At 45.6% G+C, this 17,378-nt stretch overlaps 1 protein-coding gene across 7 annotated transcripts in view; it reads left to right on the top strand.

The window, feature by feature from the left end:
• The first annotated feature begins 1,208 nt into the window (after positions 1-1,208).
• TPM3 (tropomyosin 3) overlaps positions 1,209-17,378 on the top strand; it is a 51,922-nt gene continuing 35,752 nt past the window's right edge. For all 7 annotated transcript variants that reach the window (XM_042441202.1, XM_042441201.1, XM_042441205.1 and 4 more), the window contains exon 1: positions 1,209-1,382. In XM_042441202.1, coding sequence (XP_042297136.1) covers positions 1,251-1,382 — 132 coding nt within the window. In that variant the 5' untranslated portion in view covers positions 1,209-1,250. The remainder of the gene's footprint in view (positions 1,383-17,378) is intronic.

Below are 17,378 nucleotides of genomic sequence, written 5' to 3'. Positions count from 1 at the left end.
CTCTGCGTTGCCATTACATTTTGGTTCAGGCTCCCAAGTTCTAGCATTGCACAGAACGAGGCACTGATAATGCTGCACACCTTGTTTTCTCCAGAGTTTCCCTATGGCCAAGTATTCTCCATTGATTCATTATGGGCAAGTAATTCCCAATGTTTCCCTATGGGCAAGTATTCCCCAATGTATCCCTATAGGCAAGTATCCTTCTGTGTTTCCTTATAGGCAGGTATTCTCTAATGTTTCCCTGTGGGCAAGTAATTCCCAACATTTTTCTATGGGCACATTTCTTCAGTATATCCCTATAGGCAAGTGTTCCCCAATGCACCCCTATGGGCAAGTATTACCCAATGTTTCCCTATGGGCAAGTATTCTCTAATGTATTCTTATGGGCAAGTATTCCCTTATGTTTCTCAATGGCCAAGGAATTCCCAATATTTTTCTATGGTCATGTATTCCCCCAATATGTCCCTATAGTCAAGTAGTCTCCTGTGTTTCCCTATAGGCAAGTAATTCCCAATATTTTTCTATGGTCAAATATTCCCCAATGTCTCCCTATGGGCAAATATTCCCAATGTCTCCCTATGGGCCAGTATGGTTTCCCTATGGGCCAACCCTTTCTATGGGCTTTGGTTTGGATGTTTTGGGGAAGAGGATGCTGGCCTAGAGGGTCCTTTATTGTGACTGTGCAGTGTTTATGTTTATTGTTTGTTTTACGTATGTTTTAATCCTTATATTGTTTAATTCTATTTTAATAGGGGGAGAGGTTTGGACTGAGGGATTTGGAGTGTCTGTTTTTAGCTCTTGCATCCACACTGGAGGAATAACCCGGTTTGGCCCCGCTCTAACTTGTTGTCTGGCTCAAGGCTATGGAATTCTGGGAGTTGGAGCTTTGCTCTGCTCTAGGCCCACAACAAACTCCAACTCCAGAATCCATAGCTTGAGCCAGGCTGTTAAAGCTGTGCCAAACTGGTTATTCCTCCAGTGTGGATGCCTCCATGTCTCCACGGCGATGGGATTCTGGTCCCAAAGCGTTATCCGAGCGGGTTTTTTCAGTCTCTGAGGGGGCCTACTCCCGTCGCCATGGCAACCCGGAGCCGGCGGTGAGTAGCGCGGGCCTCTGCTGCGCATCCGGGCCTCGCGTGACGTCACGGGCGGGTCGGCGGCTATTTCAGGGCGGGGCGCGGGGCTGGGGAGCGAGGCCGGACGACAGCAGCAGCACCGGCAGGCAGAAGGCGCGGCGAGGAGAGAGGACCATGGCGGGGGCGACCACCATCGAGGCGGTGAAGCGCAAGATCCAGGTGCTGCAGCAGCACGCCGATGAGGCCGACGAGAGAGCCGAGAGGCTGCAGAGGGAGGCCGAGGCCGAGCGCCGCGCCCGGGAACAGGTCCGACCCAGGAGGGACCGGGGGTTAGGCATCCAGGGTTACCCAGAACCCTCTGCTTTTGCACAGGCTCAGGGCGAGGGGTGGAGATATTACCCAGAATCCTCTGCTTTTGGCCAGGTTGAAGGTGGGTGGGTGGGGACAGAGGGTGTGACTTACCCAGAATCCTCTGCTTTTCATGAGTCTGCGTGGTGGTGATACTTACCCAGAATCCTCTGCTTTTGGAGGGCGGGTGGGGATACAGGCTGTGACTTACCCAGGATCCCCTGCCTTTCATGAGGCTGAAGAGGGTGGGTGGAGATATGAGGTGATGCTGACCCAGAATCCTCTGCTTTTGGAGGGCTGAAGAAGGTTGGTGGAGAGACAGGGGGTGACTTATCCAGAATTACCCAGAATCCTTTGCTTTTGGCCAGGCTGAAGGGGTTGGGTGGAGATATGAGGTGATACTTACCCAGCATCCCCTGCTTTTGGCTGGGCTGAGGAGGGTGGGTGAAGATAACGGGCGTGACTTACCCAGAATCCCCTTCTTTTAACCAGGCTGAGGGGTTGGGTGGGGATACAAAGTGCTGCTTACCCAGAACCCTCTGCTTTTCATGAGGGTGGGTGGGAATACATGGTGTGACTTGCCCAGAATTACCCAGAATCCTCAGCCTTTGGCTGGACTGAGGAGGGCGGGTGGAGATATGGGGTGATACTTACTCAGAATCCCCTGTTTTTGTCCAAAAGTGGGTGGGTGAGTGGAGTTATGGGGTGCTTTTACCCAGAATCCTTGGGGTGCGGCTGCCAGGACTGCCCCTGAAATTGGCCCAGAATCCCCTGCGCTTGGCCAAAGTGTGCCTCCAGTGTCTCAGGTGGAGAGGAGGGGATTCTCCATTGCTGCCCAGATCCACAGAAGAGGAGCCCTGCCGGTCCCACCCAAAGGGACCACGAGGGGCTAGCAAGGGAGACATAGTTCCCCCACACTCACCTTGGGCTTTTGATGAATGTTGGAGCTGCAGTGAAGTCTTACTAACCAGCCATTTTGAGAAGGACCCACTTGGGCCAGATTGAAAAAGCTCTGCCCAAAAGTAGGGTTCGCTGCCTCCACCAAAGTGCCTCTGGGAAGCCCCCAAACAAGGGAGGCTGGCAGGCGATCGCAGATGTCTTGGTAGAAGCCAACTGTGCTCCACTGCAAAAACAATCCAGTTTGAGACCACTTTTATCTGCCCTGGCTCAGAGCTAGGGAATCCTGGGAGTTGTCGTTTTGCGAGACATTGAGCCTTCTCTGTCAGACAGCTCTGGCACCACAATGAACTACAATTCCCAGGTCTCCCTGGCATGGAGTTAAAGAGGCTCAAAGTGGATTATTTGTGCAGTTTGGATTGGACCAAAGGAGGCAGGAAAGCAGTCAGTGTCCCCTGTCCTTTTTGCTTTGCTTCGTTTCCGCCCTTTGATATAATGCCTTCAGATGTGGAGGTTGTGTCCAGCTGTCACTGCCCACATAATACTTTTCTTAGGCTTGTGATCTAAATTAATTGCCCCTGTTTAAGAATCTCAGGATAAAAGTATGGCTTAAGAGGAGGGGACAGGTTGGACATGGAGACGGATGCCTTTATCAAGGACTCGTGAGTCGAGAGCAGGGACCAAAAATGGAGATGTGTTGCCACTGTAGGAAACAGGATGCTGGGCTAGATATGCCCTGGAGCCTTGCCAGTTCTCCTAACATTGTGCATTATGCCACCCGTTCCATTTTCTTTTTCAGGGAAAGGTCAAAGATCGGAGGCGTTTCTACCTCCACACCTTTGCTGTGCAAACAAAGGGACAATTTTTAACCATGTCAGTGACTGTCGAACAGGACATAGCTGTTATACTGGAATGGTTGATATATATTACAAGCCTGAAATGAATTCAAAGATACAGCCATGTTAGTCTCTAGAATCAGAACATAGAGAGATCTTGTAGCACCTTTGAGACTGACTGAAAGAAAGACGTTGGCCGCATGAGCTTTCCTAGGCTTCAGGCTACTTCCTCAAATGCTTCACCAAGAGCAAAGTCTACAAAAGCTCATGCGGCCAACGTCTTTCCTTCAGTCAGTCTCAAAGGTGCCACAAGATCTCTTTACAAGCTTGAAATGGTTTAAGTATTTTGGTATTAGTTGGAAATTCAGCTTGGCTGCATAGCCCAGGATCATTCCCTTGCGTTTCAAGTTAAATCAAATCAGGGAGTAGCTGGTAGAAAGGATGTTCTTTCATTTCTGCATTGATTTTGCCTGAGATCCTGGAGAACTGCTAGTTGCAGTGGATACAGACGTAAAGTCAGAGATGTTGGGACTCTTATAGGTCCAGAACATGCAGCAGAAATAATCCAGTTTGAGACCACTTTCAGTGCCCTGGCTTAATGCTAGGGAATCCTGGGAACTGTAGTTTTGTGAGACATGTAGCCTTCTCTGCCAGAGAGCTCTGGTGCCCCAACAAATTACAATTCCCAGGATTCCCTAATACTGAGCCAGGGCAGTCTCAAACTGGATTATCTCTGCAGTGTGTTTTGGACCATCGTCATAATTCCATCCTTACCCTGGGACTCTTTATGGATGCAAAACAAACTGGTTTTGGGAAGAGGTTTTTATCCTTGGTGGAGCGGCATGTGGGGTAACAGAGACATAAGCGATAGTCAGACGGACTGGGTTTTTAATGCTGGGCTATACCAATTTTAATGGTTTGTGTTTTAATTTATAACTGTTTTAATCCTTAAAATTGTTTAAGTGTTTTTTTTTAAATTCCATATTTATGTATTTTAATATTTTGTTTTGATTTTAATTTGTATTCTTTTATGCTTGTTTGCCGCCTTGAATCTCTGTATTGGGAGAAAAGTGGGTTATAAGAAAATAAAATAATAATAATAGTCCAAAAAGGATGGTGCTCCCATCATCCTGTTTTTGACTCTCCTCTATGTCTTTGTTACCCCACATGCCCCTCCACCAAGGATAAAACCTCTTTATCGCTTGCCCAACCCAGTTTGGTTGGGCCGTTAGGAGTCCTGGGCCCATGATGCTGAGTGTGCTTTTGGCCATAGCAGTTGCATCTGGGCTGAAGGAAAGAAGTCGCCCTGAAGCCCAGGGCAAGAGGTGGGTGCGGGCGGCATGGCTTCCTGATGGCATGTTTTGGGGGACTCGAGTGCGAGGAAGGAAGGAAGGAAGAGAGTGGACCTCAGCATAGTTGTCCCTTTGTGTCACCTTAGTGAGCGCGCAGCAGCCTGAGATCATTCGTTGAAAAAGGCGTTTCCCGGAAAGCCAGCTCTGAATGGGATCTGGGCTGTGCGACCGATTGCCGTCCTGTTCAGGAAATGAAGTGGCGGTTTAGGCTGGAAGCGGGCCGTGCCCACAGACACTGCAAGGCAGAGCCAGTTTTCCGCTTTGCAAGGCTGGAAGAGGTTGTGTCATGGGGGAAACGGGCTGAAAAGACTAGAGTCTGCGGAAAGTGGGGCTAGCAATTAGCTCTCCCTCCAAAAGGAAGAAACTTTCATAGAAACAAACTGATCAGTTACAGGCCTCTCACTTCCGGGGTAATTTGTCCCTTTCTGAAAGGCCTAAGAATTGGGGGGGGGGGGTTTTGTGGGTTTTTGGGCTTACGTGTCCATGTTCTAGAAGAATTTATCCCTGACATTTTGCCAACATCTGTGGCTGGCATTTTCAGAGAATGGAGATGCCAGCCACAGATGCTGGCGAAACGTCAGGAATAAACTCTTCTGGAACATGGACACATAGCCCCCCAAACCCACAAAAAAACCCATGGATGCCAGCCATGAAAGCCTTCAAAATTCACATTGGCTTAAGAATTCTCCATGGAGGATCCGGTGGCTGCTTTGGACATTTTTGTTAGGTTGATAACTTGAGGAATGCTGTATAACATAGGCTCTTGGTTTGATCCAGCCAGGGCTCTTCTCGTATCTGAGGCAAAGGCGGGCAAAATGCTTCCCTCCCAATATTGTATTTGCAGCCCTTGACATCAATGATTTATGACCAAGTTGTGAATGATTTATGACCACATTTATCAAATTACAATCAGTGTATAACCAAATTATGATTGATTGATGATGACTTGTTCCCAGAGTTGCTTTTTTGTGAACCCCTAAAAGAGTGATTGACACACGTGGAAGCCTCCAGGAGTGAGACTGCCCCTCTTCAGTAGTAGCAAGGACTCATTTACTCTTTAAGATTGAAAATTAAAAACCCAAAAACATATTTTTCAAGCAGAAGTGGATGTCTCCCCACTTCCAGTACTGTCCCCCCTGCTTTTGGGCCATTTTTGGTAGTCCGTGTGGCTAGTAGTGGATACAGCCACAATCTTGCAAGGACTGCTGGGACTTCAGAGCAGTGTTTTCCTGCCTCTTGGGACCCAGTCCTAGGTGTGCATGAAATGTCTCTCCATCTTGGTCTGTAGCCTTGACTTCATTGCTTGCCTGCCTTTCTTCTTTATCACAAATGGGCCTGATTTGCCTATATCTGTTTGAAGCTTGTTGTCTGAGCTTATACAAAAGCAAGTGTGTGCAAATATTTTGCAAAGTGCCGTTCCTGATTGCATGAGGAGATCCTAGGAAAGCTGATCTTTCACCCCTGTGCTGGTGAAGTGGCCAACTCTGAAGGACCAGAGGACTTACTCTTTTTTGTGTTTCTCCCCACTCTGCAAAAACCCAAAACGGACCAGAAAGAGCCTTCTGGTTTAGAAAGAAAAATTGGGTGTGAGTGATTTGTTTTAAAGGGTAACCATATCCTCTGGAACAGTGGTTCCCAAACTTTGGTATTCCAGATGTTTTGGACTTCATCTCTCAGACTTCCCAACTGTTGGCCAAGATGGCTAGGGATTCTGAGAACTAAAGTCCAAAAAAGTTGGAGGAGCCAGGTTTGGGAGCCACTGTTCTAGGAATATGATTCTTTTGTTTTAGCGGTTTGAGCGTTGGACTGTGACTCTGGAGACCAGGGTTCAAATCCCAGCTTGGCCATGTAAACCAAGTGGGCGATCTTGGGCAAGTCATATACTCTCAGCCTCAAAAGATAGCAATAGCAATGGCATATTGCCTCTGAAGAAACTTAATAATAATAATAATAATAATAATAATAGTAATAATAATAATTTTAGTTATATTTCCCGCCTCTCCCTGCGGATTGAGGTGGGATTACATCAACTTGCCAAGAAAACCCTGTGATATGTTCACCTTAAGGTCACCATAAATTGGAAACAACTTGAAGGCACACAACAACAAGAAGATTTGGAAAAATTATGGCTGAGCCTAAGAAGCTGTAAAAATGGTTTTGGAAGAAATGCACAAGAGTCTCACCTCTGCTGTTCAAATAAAAAATACCTCTTGGCTCCTAAATCATTGCTGTACAAGACCATGAGAACTGATCGCTTTTACATGTGTATCATAGGATACAGGGAGGAGGCAAAATTCAGTGTATGGCTATGGATTCTCCACTTCTTCTTAGCCTGCTTCTGTTAGCCTTCTTCAATCATAGAGTTGGAAAACACCTGAAGGACCATCCAGTCCAACTTCCTGCTATGTAGGAACTCACAATCAAAGCACCCCCGACAGATGGCCATCCAGCCTCTGTTTAAAGACCTCCAAAGAAGGAGACTCCAACACAGTCCAAGGGAATGTGTTCAACTGTCAAATAGCTCTTACTGTCAGGAAGTTCCTCCTAATGTTGAGCTGGAATCTCTTTTCCTGTAGCTTGCATCCGTTGTTCAGGGTCCTAGTCTCCGGAGCAGCAGAAAACAAGCTTGCTCCATCTTCAGTGTGACACCGCTTCAAAATCCTGAGCCCTCTAGGTGTGCTGGACTATAACTCTCATCATCTCCTACCTGATGGAGCCATTGGCCATACTGCCTGGGAAAGGGTGCATTGAGATTGCATCCTGGTCTTGCGTCTGTCCTGCCCTTGTCATATTTGAATACTGTATAGACTCATATATGTCCAGAAATTTTAGTCAAAAAATTGACCCCAAAAACCTGAGCCGATTTATCTACAGGTCAATATAAGACAGTACTGTACCTTAACTCTCATTTAAAAGGGAACTGAAAGGCAAGAGTGTAATCCAGGGGTAGGCAACTTGCGGCCCGCGGGCCGGATGCGGCCCAGTGAGGCCTTGGGACCGGCCCCAGCCCGGTCCTGCCGCCGATTGCCGTCGGGGCCTTTGGCGTCTTGCGCGAGGGGCATGGTAGGGCAACTGTCTATAGAAGCCTCAGAAACATGCATTTATCTTAACATTTTTTTAAAAATCAGCAAATTTTTTCACGCGTCCTCCATTTTTTATTTTAAAAAGTTGAAAATTTTGTCCTACATTTGCCCCTATTTATTTATTTATTTATTTATTTTAAAATTATTTATTTATTTATTTATTGGGTTCGGCCCCCCAGTTGTCTGAGGGACAGCAACCCGGCCCCCGGCTCAAAAGGGTTGCCTACCCCTGGTGTAATCTATCCTGGAAGCACTGACCTCTCTCTACTATCTCATCCATCCAGGCTTTAGGGTGAGCACAAACAGTGATGCCTGCTGGGATTTTGCAAGTTCTTTGACATTGTTTTCCTTTGCTGGGTATAATGGGGGTTGTCATGTGCAGGTTTTACCCTCGAGTTATCCTCGGGTCATATCAAAATCCATAATTTTGACCCCAAAGCCTGCCCTCGACTTACACATGAGGTTGATTTATATATACAGTCGAGTATGTACAGTATTCCCATTTCCCACCAATATATGTTTGCTCCCACATCTGATGTTGCTGGATTGAGCCTGTGACGAAAGAACAGTACAAGGGAAGCGGTGGGGGAAGCCACATCTCTTGGTGAGGATAAATCTCTGGCAATCTTGCATTCATCCATGCAGTGTGTTGTTAATCAGCTTTTTTCCCCTTTAGATGGTTAGCTATGCACAGGAAATGCAAGGATTGCTGAGGAGGCTGGTTGGGATTAACATGTGGCGCTTAAATCCTGGTGGTTTTTCCCTCCATCCCAGAAGCGTTTTGACCTCCAAGCTCTTGACTTTATTGGTGCTGGCACAGAGGCTCTTCTGTTCTCTGTTTGTCGTCTCATTGGTACTTGTAATGAGAGAATAAGGGTTGATCTCTCTTCTCCCCCCCCATCAGTAGCTTTAAGCCACTTGCCACACGCCTGACTAACAAATGAACAGGCAAAAAACCCTTAAATTGGATAACAAATGCATATAATCCATCTCTTCTTCTCTTCCCCACCCCCAAGCTTTCTAGTCTGGGAAGGGAAGAGCTTTCAGTCTTGCTGGGAAAATAACATGTCAGCAGGCCTTTAGCCAAGAGCTAAGATTTATAGCTGGTTCTCCTTCATCTGAACAAGGGAGACAGCTAGTCTAGAGAGGGAGGCAATCTGTCCCCCTCTTCCCACCCCAATCTTCCTTTCAGTCTTGATAGGAACAGTCCAGTATAAAACAGCCTGGTCACTTGGAGACAACTTGAGCAGGGAGGGCTGTTGGCGAGGGCTTTGGCCCCGAGGCTGCATCTGGTTGTCTGAGTCTCCCCAGAGGCCCTTCCCCACAGTGCTATCCCCTGTATTTGTATTCCCACCCAACCCCATTTTTTTTAAAGGTTGAAATGTCTTTTCTAAATGTAGAGAGATCTTGTAGCACCTCTAACTGAAAGAAAGAAATTGCCACCATGAGTTTTCGTAGATGAAAGTTGCTTCCTCAGATGCATTTGGTGAAAGGAAGAGAGGCATTTGCTAAGAGAAAATGTACAGTGGCCCCTTGGTATCTGCTGGAGTTGGGTTCCAGGAACCCCTGTAGATAACAAAATCTGTGGCTGCTCAAGTGGCATAGTAAAATGGTGTCCCTTATATAAACTGGAAAATCAAGGTTTGCTATTTGGAATGTATATTTTTTTGAATATTTTCAAGCTGCAGATGCTTGAATCCATGGATAAGAAGATCCAACTGTATTTCATTTGGGGTTCAAATCTTGTGGACTGCCCATTGTTGGAAAGCACTGCATGGCTTCCTCTGAAATTGAATTTGGCTCTCAAGCTCAAAGAGCTTCCTCATACTTGGTTTGTAAGATGGCCCCTGCCCCCAGGTGAGGTGAAATGCCTGGCCAGTTATAGCCCAAAGAGGTATGACAAAGGGTACAGCCACCTGTCCCTGTTTGCTTCTGGGAGGGTCACAAATGGCTGTAGTGAAAACTACAACTTTCATCCCATTAATAACAGTGACTATACTGCCTGTGGGTGGGGAGGTTCCAGTTGACTGTTGGATGTGTGAGTTTCTGGCATCTAAAATGGCAAAGAGTCCTATAGTAAGCGTATCAACTACCTGTTTTGAGGTTGCTTGTGTCATTGTTGATGGTTTTGTGGATAGCCAGGATTAAAAACAACTTTGCTGCTGTTGCCATTTGAAACATTTAGATTTTACTTTGAACTCACTGTCGAAATCCCACTCCCAACCTTGTGTACTGCATGCACATATGTATGTATGTATGTATGTACACACCTCAGCCGTCTGATGTGGTGGACTAGCAGGTCTTTCTTTCCCTTGTGCCAGCTGGAAATTCCTCCAGTTAAAAGAATCTCTGCTTGCATTTTTGTCTCAGGACCAAAACACTCTGCAGAAATAATCCAGTTGGACACAACTTTAACTGCCCTGGCTCAGTGCTGGGGGATTCTGGGAATGGTAGTTTGTGGTCGCACCAGAGCTCTCTGATAAAAAGGCTAAATGTCTCACAAAACTACAATTCCCAGAATTCCCTAGCATTCATTCAGGGCAGTTAGATAATCCAAACTGGATTATTTCTACAGTGTGTTTTGGCTCTCAGGCTTTGGGTAGTTGCCGATGCTTGGGAAGACGGCAGTGGTCTTGATGGATTTGAGTTGGGTGGTATAAAACAGCTGCATATGTTTGAAACAAATGTCTCTTGTTCCAAGGTGAGTAGTAAGGGTTTCCCCAGTTCTCCCCCAAAACAGCAGGGCAGGCAGATCTCTAATATGAGAACTTGGCCAAGGGTTTTCTAGGGGGAAAATCTCCTTCCAGGTTTGTGTGGCAGCCAGTATAGTATCCTTGGAAATCATTTGCTTTGTAATCATGCAGAAGAATGCTCTAAAAGTGGAAAGAAAAAGCCATGGCCAGATGTCATGAAAGTCCAGATGTTCATGGCTAGTTTCTTTGTCAGTGCTTTTTGGTGTCTTCCAGGAGCCCCAAGTCAAAAGCACTCAGAGGCCCAAAGATTTCTAAATGGAGTGTGTTTTGTGCCAGAGGAGGAACGCTGATTTGATTCTTAAAAAATTGTAGATGGAAGCTGCTTGGTTTATTTGAATTGGGGGAGGATGAGACTGTGGGGTTTCATGGGGGACATGGTCAAAATTGAAGTGGGCGAGTGTTGATAGGAAATAGGCAGCTAACTTGCTAGCATTCCTTTCAGCTCCAGGATCACCCACGTTGCATTGCCTCTAGTCTGCTTCTGGCGTTCAGATGTGGCTGAGCACTTGGGAGGCATTCGGCTGCTAAGTTATTATCAATATGTGGCTGCAGGCAGCTCTGTTCTGAGCTTGGAGATGCTGCTTTGGTGCAAGAGAGGGTAATTCCTAGACTCCCCCAGGCACCATGGCTTTTAGGGAGATTTAACCCACACGCCCAGCTTTGATTCCTGCTTAAAACTAGATGCTGGGGTCTGGAAAGGGGTCTGTACTAACTCCATATCTGTGTGGCAGCTGCCTGCACTGACTTGTGGTTGCAGTGCATGTTGCAATACCAACTGAGACCCCGAGGCCACTTTCTCCTGCATATCTATGCTTTACTATCTGTGGCTGTTCTGGAGCAGGGAACTGGTATCTGTCACTGAGAGCTGGAAACTGCACAACATTAAGGGTTGTCAGTCTTTTAAAACGTGCACTTGGGCAACCTGGTGGCATCTCCGTCTTTAAGTGTTTTTAATCAGAGGCCATCAGTGTGGCCATCCGTCAGGAATGCTTCTATTGTATGGCAATGGGGTTGGATTGAATGATTCTTGTGGTCTCTGATTCTAGGTAAGGCTCCATCTCGTAGCTTGGGAAAAGATAAGCCTACCTTGGCAGGATAAATCAGGTTTTACCAGTCATGCTGTGCGTTCAAGCCCCACAACTAACCACTGAACATGTCTTCTGCCTCCCTCCTGGTGTTGGAGGGTTCATTCCCACACCCATTTAAGTATATATGCTAGTCCTGAGGACTAGGAGCTTGTTTAATTGACCAAACAAAATGTGCACTTTATATGTGTGAGGTCTTGCTCTTGATAGGACATTGTGTAGATTTGCTGCTCTTGTCACAGTAACGTGACTTCTTTAAAGATTTAGGCAGACTCTAGCTTCTTACACAAAGAGAGTTCAGAAAAATTTGTGGGAGTCGTGGTCCAAAACATCTAGAGAACACCTGAGAAGGGACACTGGGCTCAAAGAGGAAGATTTTTGCTCAGCCAAGAGAGTCACAATAGAATCGTAGAGGTGGAAGAGCCATCCAGTCATGTAAAGAAACACACTCAAAGTTCTTCCAATGGATGGCTATTCAACCTCTGTTTAAAAATCTCCAAAGAAGGAGACGGCACCACACTCGGAAGCAGCATACTGTATTTCACTGTCAAACAGCTCTGACCATCAGGAAGTTCTTCCTGACCTTGAAGTGGAATCTCTTTTCCTGTAGTCTGAATCCATTGCTCTGTAGCCTAGTCTCTGGAACAGCAGAAAACCAGTTTGCTTCATCCTCCATATTTTTTATATTTTGATATAAAATATTTACATTGAGAATGTGTCTTGGGCCTGGCCTACTTCACGGGGTTGTCCTCACATTCATGGGCATGATCCCTGTGCATGCACATGAGTGAAACATTCATGTGTCCTCACAAGTTCCAGAGCTTACAGAAGTTACTTTTTTGGACTAGAGCCTCTAGAATAAGCAGGGAGTCCTGTCTTGACTCCTATCCTCAGTTCGTTCAGGTCCTGTTTGCTTATGTTTCAGCAGAATCTGGCTCTTCGCTTGACAGCAACACCACTATTTGTCCATAAGAAAGAGGCTGAAGGCCAAACATACTTGACATGCTTGCTTCTGTGTTCGGTCACAGTCACCAAACTAAGCACAATTGTAAGATTTTTCGGTAGTTGGGGGAAGGGTTAGGCATGTACAGAAGACAAAAAAAAAAAACCAAGGCAAACTCTAGAAATGGCTGCTGGGCCCCAGTGACGGTGACGCAGCCGTGAGTCTGCGACTGGCACCCGGGTACAGAAGCCCAGAGACAAACTGTGGGGACTCAGTGTTTGAACATCTGTGCGAGCTTAAGATCTGCCATGACCTCAGCTCAAAGTTATTTGCGCCAAAAAGGGAGTCTCCTTGTCTATGGCTGAGATGTGGGTTTAAAAGGGGGGGAAATATAAAGAAAATCTGCTGTGTTAGTGGGGGGTTGTGGATATGGCCTCTGAGAAAGCCAATCTTCTCTAGGAAATTCCTCAAAGTTTCCTAAGGGGACAGGAAGATTAAGAGCCTTGAGTAAGCACAGGAGGATTCACAAAGCCTCACTCCGGCGCATGGATAATTGGGAGGAAGTTCCATCAAGCCTCAGATGAGATCCACTGTTGAATAAAATGTATAGAAAGCATAACACTGTAAATGTCTCCTGCAGCTTCTGCTGGACTGCAACTCTCAACAACTCTAGCCAGCACAGCCAGTGTTTTGGGATGATGGGAGTTATTAATTTTTCTTATACCCTCCCTTTCCCTCAAGGTTGGGAACTTGAGGCAGCTTACACATTAAAATGATTACAATATAATTAAAGACATACAGAACCTCAGGATTAAAATAGCATCCAGCTATGGCCATGTTGTTGTCGTTGTCTGCTTCCAAGCTATTTCCAACTTACAGCAACTTGGCAAGATTTGTTCCAGGGCATGGGGGTCTTTGCCTTCCTTTGAGGTTGAGAATGAGAATGACTTGCCTGAGGTCACTCTGTGGGTTTCAGAGCAGAGCAGGGAGCTGGTCCCATATTAAACAATTCATAGAGTTGGAAGAGACAGCAAGGGCCATCCAGTCCAACTCTCTGCCATGCAGCTCTCAGACAAAGCATCTCTGACAGATGGCCATCCAGCCTCTGTTTAAAGATCTCTAAGGAAGGAGATGCCACTACACCCCGAGGGAATATCTTCCACTGCTGAACAGTCTTTACTCTCAGGACGTTCCTCCTAATGTTGAACTGAAAGCTCTTTTCCTGTAGCTTCCATCCATTGTTCCGGGTCCTGTTCTCTGGAGCAGCAGAAAACAAGCTTGCTCCCTCCTCAATATGACATCCCTTCAAGTATTTAAACAGGGCTATCATATCACCCCTTAACCTTCTCTTCTCCTGGCTAAACATCCCTAGCTCCCTAAGGTGTTACTCATATGGCATGGTTTCCAGATCCTTCACCATTTTAGTTGCCCTCCTCTGGACATGCTCCAGTTTCTCAATGTCCTTTTTGAATTGTGGTGCCCAGAACTGTACACAGTCTTCCAGGTGGAGACTGACCAAAGCAGAATAGAGTGGCACTATTACTTCCCTTGATCTAGACACTATACTTTTATTTATGCAGCCTAAAATTGCATTGGTCTTTTTAGCTGCCTCATCACATTGTTGACTCATGTTCAACTTGTGGTCTACCTGGACTCCTACACTTAAAAAAAATTAAATAGCCAATTAAAGCAAGACAAATTAGAACAGTACAGTGCCTTCTTACCACCCTTCTCTTCAAAGCCATCAGTTCTACGCTTTCTAGCCTATGGAATTGCAATCCAGGAGGTTTGAGAGGTCACAATATTTCTGTTGTAACAATCTTGGGAAATTATTTTTAAAAACATTTGTTTCTGCTACTTGTTCTGTTTGAAAAGTACAGCCGTCCCTCCATATACTGTACACGGATTCCTTATCCATGGATTCAACCATTCGTGGCTTGAAAATATTTTTTTAAAAATATGAATTCCAAATAGCAAAACTTGATTTTGCCATTTCATACAAGAGACACCATTTTACTATGCCATTGTATTTAACGGCACTTGAGCATCCACAGATTTTGGTCCTGGAACTAAACCTCAGCGGATACCAAGGACCAACACAGTACTTACTGGTAATTTGTTGAAATGTAGCCTCATTGGATACTCATTACGTTCAGATGTGTGAAGAAAATACCTTTAGGACTAGTAAGAGAATGACATACAGTTTGAAAAATATCTAGGAGAAGGCAACTTGAGTTAAGAACTAGGAGACGTTGCTCATTAACCCAACAAAATAACTACATGCAAGATATATACCTTTAAAATGTGCTTGTGTTGTGCCCCCATTGCCTGAAAAAAGGACACAACTTCTTACAGGTAACCATGTAACCTGTAACTCATTACTTACCAGTCTTGTGTAAGGATTATGAAACGCTTTTGTGTTTCCACTCACTGCCCAGTTGATATTTTTAATAAGCCATTTTCCTCTAATGTTATTACAGAGCAGCTGGGTATAAATAACAAAACTCAGCCTGATATTCCAAAATAGGAAGTGCCAGATGGATGGTAAAATGAAGCAGCTGTTCTGATACAAGCTTGTCAAAAGGCCATATGGCTGGTGATCTGCAGTGCACAGGCAAAGTCTCAAAACAACCAGATAGCAAAACATTTTCTCCCAGAGGAATCTTATAGCACCTTTAGGACTAACTCACAGAGCCTTGGCTACAATATCCCCGTGATGCTGATTTCCCTGTACACGCTAATACGCCTTGTCTTTGGATTTTCTCCCAAAATACAACAGCATCCAAAAACCATAAACCAAGACCTTTATTAGGACAACCAAAACTGCATAAAATACATCATGCAAGCTTTCAAATCTCTACTCATGAAGCAGAAGTATTAAAAACCATACAAGAGTAGAAAAAATGATGATGTTAGAGTCACAGGCCTATATTTTGTCAAGATGTTTTTGTTGCCAGTGAAGATGGACTGGAGGGATATCAGCGCAGGCAGAGGATACTCCCACCTCTGGTCATGTGAGCCCTGGAGAAACAGAGTCATAAAAGCCAAGCAATAAAATGTCAATTCCATTAGCAACAGAAAAGGTGACTTCCCTTGAGATCTAGGTTATTTCTGTCCTGGGTGAGGTTACCAATAGATGTGTGTCCCCTTTCTTAGGTAGAGAACAGTGAATTTCTCAAGAAGCCTTTGTACTGTTGCCTCTGGAAAAAATCTTTTAGGTGCCAGTATAAGTAAAACAGGAAGAAATTGCCAGATGTCAAAGACGGGTCCAGGAAAGGAAGAGGCACTAGGGATCATATTGGAAGCATACACTGGATATTGGAGCACTTTAAAGAATTCCAAATGAAAATCAACCTGTGCTTTAGTAAAGCCTTTGATTAGATAGATGACAAAAAGGAAGGGATCTAAGAAGAGTTCTGTAGATACTATGGACGGCAAGAAAGACAAAGGGGTCCTAGAGCAAGTCAGGCCTGAACTTTCCTAGATGCCAAGATGACTAAACTAAGGCTGGTGCCGTTGGTCCATGTCATGAGAAGGCATGACTCAGTGAAATAAGACAGTGCTTGGTAAAGTGGAGAGAAATAGGAAAAAAAGAAAATTCATTCCAGATGGATAAACTCAATCAGGGAAGCCACCACCTTCACTCTGAAAGACCTGAGCAGGACTGTTGATGATAGGATGATTTCCATTCATAGGGTCACCATTACATGAAGGCAGCTAACAAGAACAAATGGGAAGAATCTGCCAAATGTAGTCCCAATGAAATAGTTGCTGTATGGCCAACATCGCTACCCTGGAATGTTTTCCCACATTTGGAGCCTGAAAGCTATTTTACTTTCAGGCTCCAAATAGCCAATGGGACTTTATTTATACAAGTACATTTTTATGTATACCGGTAGATTTCTGTGGACCAGGGATTTCCCCAAAGCTACCAGAACTGGGTGGAAACGCATCTTCAGAGGTCTGCTGCTTAAAATAATGGCACAGAGCTTAAGTTAGCTGACACAGACAGGTTGACGCTAAAATGCAGACAAGCATGTTTATAGACTACAATATTATAGTTAAGGTATACAGCTTAACTCTGCATGAACTAATCTGGTGTAGTCACCTGGAGGCTATGATGAAGTTACCTTAGGTGAGTGGTAATTTATGGGCCGGTCTCCAAATGATGGAGTGAAATGTCCCTGCAGGGAAGAGTCATACAGTCTCAGCAATCTGCAAGAGGTAGCTGGACCCTTGTTTTCTCTTTGTGCTTAGTTCTGCTGGCATGGAAATGTGGAACCCATCTGATGGTGATGCCCCTACTTGGCATTATGGCATGTCTGACTTGCAAAAGGGATCCCTGTGGATTGCTTGAACTTTAGTTCCTCACGAGGATCTGAAAGCTTGGGGCTTTCATTCCTCTAATTCTTCCAGAATTGGAGCCAGTGTGGTGTAGTGGTTTGAGCATCATGCTGTGACTCTGGAGACCAGGGCTTAAATCTGGGCTCTGCCATGTAAACCCGCTGGGTGACCTTGGACCAGTCACACTCTCTCAGCCTCAAGAGGATGACAGTGGCGAACTCACTCTGAGGAAACTTGCAAAGAAAACCCCATGATAGGGTCACACGGAGGCACTAAACAACAGCAACAATTCTTCCAGATGGGCAAAGAACATTTTTAAGGTCCTATAAGAATTCCCAAGTCTTCCAAAAGCAAAGTTGCCCATCGGTGGAAGTGGGGGCCTCTTCCTTTTCTGGGTGAGTCATTTGGCTGGTGTTTGTCTCTGCTCTCCATCGGCCTCGGCTGCTTGAGCTGTGTTCCATTTCTTTGGCAGAATCGCCTGCCTTCAGGATGCTACCTGTTATCTCTCTGCACGAGTCGCTGCAAGCCATGTCCAGATCAATAAGCAAATCCTTAGGGGTGAGCTGGGAGAGAAGCCTGCCCTTACATGGATGGGATGCAGGGCACCGCATGAGGACTAGTCAAGCCCACACTTGCTTATCTTCAGCAGTGTTGCAGCCCA

Source organism: Sceloporus undulatus, chromosome 9 (assembly GCF_019175285.1).
Source record: "Sceloporus undulatus isolate JIND9_A2432 ecotype Alabama chromosome 9, SceUnd_v1.1, whole genome shotgun sequence".
NCBI lineage: Eukaryota > Metazoa > Chordata > Lepidosauria > Squamata > Phrynosomatidae > Sceloporus > Sceloporus undulatus.
This window is presented reverse-complemented; position numbering and strand designations above follow the sequence as displayed.